The following is an 8,690-nucleotide window of genomic DNA, read 5'->3' as shown; positions in this document are numbered from 1 at the left end:
TAATAGCTCTAACTGTTGTTGCCATGCAAATATTTGTCCTCAAAATAAGTGCAGATTGCCTAATTGTTATTTTTTTTAATGATATTTTGTGTCTTGATATTTTTTAAATCCACGCTTCACTTGGTTTCATGCAATATCGACGTGCAAAAAAGATAACATCTATCTTCACAAAATACATTTTAAGAATTATAAAAGGCTGACTTAATTATGCTGATAACTTATAAAACTTTAACCATGCTAAGCTAACTTGGCAGTCTTCTAGCCCCAAGGATGTGTTGATGGCCACATGGCACCCTGCTTTTTTGTTTGGCCTACAAGATGAATCCCTCCTTATTCTTTTTCATAAGGACTAGATATTAAGAGGGGCAGAAAACTCTCAACCCCACACACTCACACAGCGAAATCTTTAGGATTCATACGACTTTTCTAAATGTAGCTAATTCGTATGATATCATCCAACTGCACACGTATGAATTTGTACGAATTTCACTACAGTCTATGACATCGCTGGTTTAATTACTCGCTTCTGTCACATACAACAGCTTCCTATCATGTTTACACACTCTATTGATCAGGTTTAGATAAAGGGTTTGGGTAAGGGCATAATATTAATAAGCATGATATATACGCTTAGTGAGTGAAACTCACGCTTACTTCCGCATTATCCAGGCATTTGCTCATGATGAAATAGTACAAATTTATACGAACTAACTTGTACAAAATCATATGAAATATCCAACTTGTAAAATAGGTACGAATTTTTAGGAGACTGGGTTGCTCAACCTTATACTGTAGTGCTAATGTCAGTATTTTTGCTTTGCTATTCACGTTTATCCCCCGTTAGTTATATCTTAACTGTGGCTTGTTTGGCACTTTCACATTTTTTTTTACTACAAAAGTATGTCTGCTCTTAACTAATGGAGTTTAAATCACATTTCCATCTGTAGAGATCTATTTTGGCACGGGTTTATTTAATCCATCGATATAGCAATTATTATTTCAATATCAATGAAGTATTTAGTTACACCTCTTAGAACTACCACATCCTGCTAAATGACTGACCAGATATGTTTTATCTAAAATTTTAGTACATCACTTATTCAATAGCAGCATCTTCACAACTTAAAAAATAGTATTTGCAAATCTACTCAACATCTAGGTAAATCCAAAGCTCCTACACAGACAGAATAAAAGGACAAGACATGACGACATGCTACTACGTATATTGCTTTCAGTACTCATCACACTTGATCTATTTTCCCAGTTACTAACAAAAGAAAAAACTGCGACCCTCCCCCACACCATATGTACTTTTAGTACTGAATACAAAAACTAAAAAACAGAAAGCTGCTCCTTGACACAACATTGGCACCTTAATTAGTTTTCACATTGAATTGTCACAGTAATATCTTGCTTTTTTGTATTAATCAAATTAAACTATTATGTGATCTTGATTTACAAAAATGTGTCTGTGTGTGTTTATCAATGTGTGTCTTTGTATGTTGGGATCTACTGACACTAAAACATGACTGATTCCACTGTTCAAGTGTCTCCTAAAAGTACTGCATCATCATGGGTAAAACCGAATGCACAGATGCACTCTAAAATGCGGAGGCACTCGATTGCCATCACTTCCTCGGCTTGGTCTTTGTAGCTCTCTCTTAAAAAATTCCTAATATAACTATGATATCCCTTCGTTTGGAAAAAAAGATCACATTGCACATCATAAATGGGCAACTAGCTAACTGAGTACATGGATTAATTGATGTTTTGCAAAACAAACTTCTCCATCTCTATTCAGCTTGTTAGTCCTCCTAACCTAGGGCACAACTGCTTTAAGTTCAGATATAATCCCAAACTCTAGACTGAAAGCTTGCTGCACACATACCCACACTCACCACACAAAAATATTGATGGCTCAGGACAATATCCCTTTTAAAAAATTGGCCTTAACATGACAGAAAATGGTGTGTTATGCTCCATTGCGATCTATTGCAAGCTTCTACGTTCTACTCTGTAGACACATCTTCCCTTTTTGTTACCTTCCAACATTGTTTTGTGAAAGAACAAGCAAACATGCACTGTTACACCAGACTTTGCCACCCATGGAGAGATGTGAGAGAAGGGGGTCTCTGGGTTGATGTGTCAGAATGGGGGTGCACGAAGGTAAAAAAAGGTTGAGAAGAGGTGAGGGGAGGTAATGGTTTTTAGATGAGAATAAAGAAGCCTCCTTACCAATTGGTTCAGATTTACTTTCCCCTGGTGCTCCAATAGCAAAGGATAGGAAAGAATCATAACTTTAGTGAGGGGAGAGAGAGCACAGCGCTGTCTAATTCTGTAGCCGTCCAATCTGTTTGGGAATGCTCTCCATTTGAACGTACTGTATGCAAGCCTGGTCTTTTAGAAAATTGCAAAACATCCTGATATGTATTGGTAGTAGCTTTTAAATAGATTTCATCCAGTAAAAATATTAAATATGCCTGTTTCTTTTCTAGTCGTATTACTATTTTGGAGGACACAAAGTTCATCTAGATGAAAATAAATACACCATCCACTGCCTTTTCACAATACATATACACCCTCTTGATTGGGATTCGGTTATTGGGGCTTGGAAAACTGGAAAATGAAGGTTAGATCCAGCAACATGATGTGCAATAATCTCGAAGCACCTGACCCCAACCTAACCATTCCAACATTGATCCTCTGCTTCCTAACGGTGAACAATACATTGACTCCATGGAGGTTGGTATAAACATGAGAGTACATTACATCACTGTGGTGCATCAATACGATAATGATAAAGAAACCTGACTTTTCTTGGCCTTCCATCATGGCCTCCACACTTCACAGTGCATTTAGACAAAATTCAGTGTACTCAGACTTAAAAAAAAAGGAAAAACAAACTAGGACCTCATCAGCAGCACATACGTCACACTTGGGTAGTTCTAATCTGCACAGGAATTTGTTTACATGAAGAGCCCATTAATTTTGGAAGGGTATAGGTGATCCTGATATAGGTAATCATAACGCACCCAAAACAATTCTTAGACTCAGTAGTGGTTCGGGGACTTGTGGCTACTATTGGCCGTAATAGGGCCAGCAACCTGTTTCAACAATGACACAATTTTTAGGGCAGACTATGTAACTAACCAGCCAGTGTCGATCAGAGTGTAACTTTGTTCATGGCTATAATTGTTCAGTAGTATGTTCATTTTCCAATTTGATCGGGAATATCTATACAAATCTCCCAATGACATCAATAGAAGATTTGTGCAGACATTCGACTGCAGTGGCTCTAAGTGCACAATATCTTTAGCACTGCAGAGTTCTGGACAGTAGGGCAGCGTAAACTACAGACTGACTTTTTGGACATTATAGAAAGGGATGAACTTTAATATAGAGATGTTTTCTTGTCATTGGTACACTCCCTTGGACTTGTGCAAAGACCTACATTCTAATTCAGTAGATCTGCTAATAAATTGTCTAGTCCCATTGTGATTTCAAGTCTGCTCATGATCAAATTCAGCATTTGATCTGGTAATAGTGTGTGTGTTTGAGTGTGTCAGAGTTTTTTTGTTGTTTAAACTGTATTAATATCTCTGTACAGTACACTTGCTCCTATACTCTGTTGGTGCCAACAGTGCAGTTATCACTGGACATTAAATAAGACATATATTCCATGGACACATGATTCAATCTACTTAAATAAAAAACTGAATCCAAAATATTGTCTTTACATTCATGTCAACCTGAATTCACAGATTAAGAAAAACAAAAAATACCTCAGTCCTTATGGGTGAAATCATATTAATAAATAACGTTGATGGTGATGATAATTCGTAATAATAATAATAATAATAATAGAAGTAGTAATAATAATGATAGCAATATTTGTATAAACACCAGACTTAAATTTCCATAGAGAAATTTTCTCTGGTACTAAATATTCTGACCATAGCAGGTGCATTTTTTTGTCATGGCCTATGTCCACAATATGATCTGCAAGCTTCCCTTATGCTAACAACATCTGTAGCATGGCGTGGCATATACCTGGTCAAACTGAGGCCCCAGATCAATGTCTAGTGGCGCTGAGAGACACTGGAGCAGCCTCACATCCCTTGCCCTATCCTGCCCAGAGCAGGGCAGGGTCGGGCTGGCTGGGATGGGGAGGGCCTGGGTGAGGGGGGCTGGGTTATGGGGTTTCACAGACTGGGGGGATTATTTTCAGTCTCAAAAAAAAGGTTGGGAATTAAACTAAGGACTAAAAAGTAAAGAACAAAAATCTCTCAGCTAGGAGGGGATGGGGGTGGGGAAAGGGCTAATTCCAGCGGGGTTGGATGTCCAATTGCTCCACCCCATTCTCCCCCATCCCACCACCTTGCCCACCTGCTGGGAGCCACAGTGCAGCAGCATGCCAGGTTGAATTGCCATTCACTGCTGTCCAGAGAAATGCACAAAAAACAACAAAAATCAACCAATAAAAATGTTAAAAGATTAAAACTTAAGAAATAAACCCATATTTACATTTTACACATTTTTGCGATTTTAAATTTTCCACTTTGAGAGGATATTTTCCCATCTTTTTTTAATACTGAGATTTCCACAAAATATGTGGTTGATTTTCTTCATTATTCGTGCCCTCCATCTCTTTCTCTGTATCTTCCCCATCCCCCACTCTTGCTCTCCTTTTACATACTCCCTGTTTTTAGCCCACCTTCTGCGGATTGGTGGCCCTCACACCCTGCTCATATGTGATTCGCTGGCTGATAAGATATTGGGCTGCCTGTGTAGCGGCTGGCGATCCGGTAATGGTAACTTTACGGTTTCTGGTGCCAGGAACAAACTCTCCCTTTTTGGAGATCTGAATGCGGGCTCCGGTCAGTTCTTGGTACTCCACAAGCGTCTTGCCTCCTTTCCCCAAAATGGCACCAACCAAGTTCTCTGGCACAGCAATCTCCACCACATCTTTTGCCCCCTCTGTTAGCTTCTCAGTGGCCAGTAGAGAGCTTGCCACCAGTGGGGAAGCAGCACTCAAGTAGCCATTGGTAGCTCCGGTGGCGGCGGCTAGTGAGCCTAGCGTGAAGCCTCCAAGACTGGCTGCTGGGTGGCCGGCGCTGGTGGATACATCATTAGCGTAGGAGGCTAGCAAGTTTGCGGCTGCAGCTGCAGCAGGGTTAGCACTAGCAGCCACAGCGGCGAGGACTCCTGAGGCAGCTGCGGGGTTGAGCCCTAGACCCAGGGAGTTGGTATTGTATCCGTAGCTGGCTAACGTGTTCAGCGCCGATGTGATAGTCAGTAGGTCATTCCCTGAGAAGCTAGACATTGTGGTGGGGAAAGCACCCACTCCAGCCAGGCTGGCCTGCCCCAGGAGACTGGAAGCTGTGGCTGCCGCTGCAGCGGCAGCCGACGGCATCACCTCCGCCGAGTTGGCATACGGGGAACCTGTGGGGTTGGAGTTGGCCACGGGGCCAGAGATGTTGGAGTAACTGATGTTGAGACAGCTGCTGCTCTGTGGATCCTCCTGGATCTTCTGCACGATGATCTCCACGGCTTTGCGGTTCTGCTCAGGCTCTCCGCTGATGGTGACTACGCGTTCCTGCAGGTTGATGCCTTCTGGTTTCTGTGAGAGCTGAACCCAGGCCCCAGACTGCTCCATGACGGCCTTCACTGTGGCACCGCCCTTGCCGATGATCAGCCCTGCCGTGCTGTTGGGCACTATCAGCTTGGCCTGAAAAGGACATAAGCAAAGAGCCAAAGGTCATGGTTCTGTGAATGAGTCACTCTATGTGCCTAAAAAACTGATTTTCTGGTTTTAGCTGGTCTAACTGATCTGCCATTCTGCCTAAGCTGGGCTTCAGCTAGTTAAACTGGTCTACTAGCCTGGCCAAGATCAACTGGTTGGCCAGCTGGTCTTCCAGGCTGAACATTTGAAAAGAGCAAAAAACCATCTAAAACCAGTAAACAGATAAGCATGAAGCAAACTAGACTGTTAAAAAGTATGCCATTACTCATGCAACTTGTTGTTAGTTTTGGGATTTGCAAGTAGAATGTGTGATTTCATCTCGTTAGTGTTAGCACAACTATTGTCTTTGAACAAAAACAACTATTTCTGTGGGAACAAAACCCATATGTTTTCAAAACCAAAGTCTGGCTTTTACAATTTATGGTAATTACTTCATTTCATGTTGCTGTTTCATCAGTTGTTTGTGTGGCTGTATAACTAAAGCATAACTCCAATTGAAGTTTCAGCTGACGGAGTTTAATCAAGTAATTTAATGCAATGGCAACATGGTGTTCTCAGTGAGTAACATTTAGACAATGTCTGTAAAAAACAATTTCCTCTTTGATAGAAGGAAAAAAAGTGTAAACAGTGGTTACCATGGTTTCTTCCCTTACTTAGAAAGGCTTGCTTCTCTGATCAAGCACAGTGACTCGTGCTGATACATTGTTCTAAAGCTTCACACAAAACACAGAACATACTGATCTTGTTAAAATGCTGCTAAAGACACTGTTAGAGATAGTAAACATATTCATTACATTTCACCAGTGATTTATTTTCTAATATAAACTGAATTTGATTTTGTTTGTTGGTAGCTAGCAAATGAAATGTCCAACTTTATTTCAACATTAAGATTTTAGGTTAAAGTGTACATCAATGTATAAGAGAACGTCTATATTTTAAGTGCTGCTAAACATTTAATTTAAGGTTCTCATCTTTTTTTACATCATATTTTTCCAGTTAACTTAAATAGTCCTGCAGCCCTCCACATAGCTTCTCACAAATTACATAACTGGAAACACAAATTTAAAATTTTCTAACTATGTTTTGTTTTTACATGTTTTTTTTTTGTGTTTTTGTCACATTAGACTGACTGCAAAAATATGTGGATCATACAGCTTAAGTGCTGCCAAATGCAACATGTCACATTGAAATACAACAAATCTGACACATTTTAAAGCATTAAACAAACAAAAATATTACATTTACCCAAGATACGAAAGAATAGAAATGCCTAAGATTAGTGAAACAAAACTAAAAAGTAGATACAATTATATTATTTGGACAACAATACATAAATATTACTTCCATCATTATTATAAAAAGGCCATAACATGTTGTTACAATATGGCACATACAGCAGCACTGATGAGCGCAGAAAATATTAGATATTTGAAGATACATATAAAGATGCAAGTATGTTTGTTCTTGTACTTTCTGAGCTGTGAATCAGTAGGTAAAAAGAGGCTCCTCCTGAAAAGCATCGACTCCCAAGGGTCAGTGTTTCCATGGAAACTCAACTCCAGCATTCAAGGGGGACTGAAAGGGAGTCGGAATGATGCATAGCAACCAACCAACCACCCCCCACCGTATACGCTCTCAAGCATTCACTTAAAACCACCACCTAGTTATTCCATAATACTGCATGTCCACATACACACCTATCCAGTACTGTGCTACAATACTCTATAACACACATAAACGCCATACACTAATGAAGGACACTTTTGCCTTTGAATTGGGAAAAGATTAAAAAAAAATACGATTAATTTCCACCACGTTACTTGAAATGTTCATTCATTAACTGATCTGACAAAAATTTGTGCTTGATGTCTTTGATCACTGCCAGATACATCTACGCATTGTAGCAGTGTGAGAAAACTAAACATGCATTGTGCTGTTTGATTTTGACAGTTAATTACTCCGTATAATGAAAACCTCCAGCCCTCCCCATTGATAATGCTGGATTCTGAATATTTGCACTGTCAAAATGACAGATAGAGAGATGAAAATTGTAAAAGGGTAGACAAGAGAATTGAGTAGATGTGAGTGAAGATAGATGTGTGTGTCTGTGGGGGCGTGTGTGTGTGTGTGTGTGTGTGTGTGTGTGTATATGAACAAAGCGAAGGAGAGAGTGGAGGAAGAAGAGAGGGTGAGGAGGGGTTGGTGTTCGGCTCAGTCTTACATTCATTTCTTTTACAAGTCGTTCCATTCTTTTCACTCATTCCCCCAAGGTCTGCTGTAGCTTGCTGCCCACAGACATATCTTTAAAGAGGCTGTTTAGCCTTGCCCCTGTAGCGCAAACTCTCATTCAGCTTAAATGAATTAGGATAGAAATGAAAATCTGGTGACAGGAAATTTCATGGACTCAAAAATGTGCTTTTTACCTTGGAAGAATACACAGAAGAACACATGTATTGGTGAACGCTTTGAGCAAATTAATCTTCACAGTTGTCTTTTAATGCAACAGAAATCAGATTGTTTTTATATTCACCACCAGAGAACATTTACTGTGATTAATCATTACTGCACTAATGCAAATGCAGCAAATTGGTCCTGTTCCAGATCCAAGCTTAACTCTATGTGATTATATATTACAGCAATTAAGGAAAATATTATTAAATAAATTAATTAGATTTTAGGGAAATTATTATTATATTTAAAGGTTATGTGTGTATTTGTTTCTATGTTATATTAAAGGATTAGTTCTCCCAAAAAATTCTCATAATTTACTCACCCTCATGCCATCCCAGATGTGTATGACTTTCTTTCATCTTCAGAACACAAATGAAGATTTTTAAAAGAATGTTTCAGCTCTGTAGGTCCATGAAGAAAGAAAGTCATACACAACTGGGATGGCATGAGGGTGAGTAAATTATGAGAGTTTTCATTTTTGGAGGAACTATTACTT

General features: G+C 39.4%; 1 protein-coding gene across 3 annotated transcripts in view; it reads right to left on the bottom strand.

The window, feature by feature from the left end:
* Positions 1 to 1,304: 1,304 nt before the first annotated feature.
* The window catches only part of LOC127631573 (RNA-binding protein Nova-1-like), a 67,994-nt gene continuing 60,608 nt past the window's right edge, over positions 1,305 to 8,690 (bottom strand). For 2 of the 3 annotated variants that reach the window (XM_052109753.1, XM_052109755.1), the window contains one exon: positions 1,305 to 5,728. In XM_052109753.1, coding sequence (XP_051965713.1) covers positions 4,706 to 5,728 — 1,023 coding nt within the window. In that variant the 3' untranslated portion in view covers positions 1,305 to 4,705. The remainder of the gene's footprint in view (positions 5,729 to 8,690) is intronic. The other variant, XM_052109754.1, reaches the window with a different exon arrangement.

The sequence above is a fragment of the Xyrauchen texanus genome, chromosome 38, assembly GCF_025860055.1.
Source record: "Xyrauchen texanus isolate HMW12.3.18 chromosome 38, RBS_HiC_50CHRs, whole genome shotgun sequence".
Classification (NCBI taxonomy): domain Eukaryota; kingdom Metazoa; phylum Chordata; class Actinopteri; order Cypriniformes; family Catostomidae; genus Xyrauchen; species Xyrauchen texanus.
This window is presented reverse-complemented; position numbering and strand designations above follow the sequence as displayed.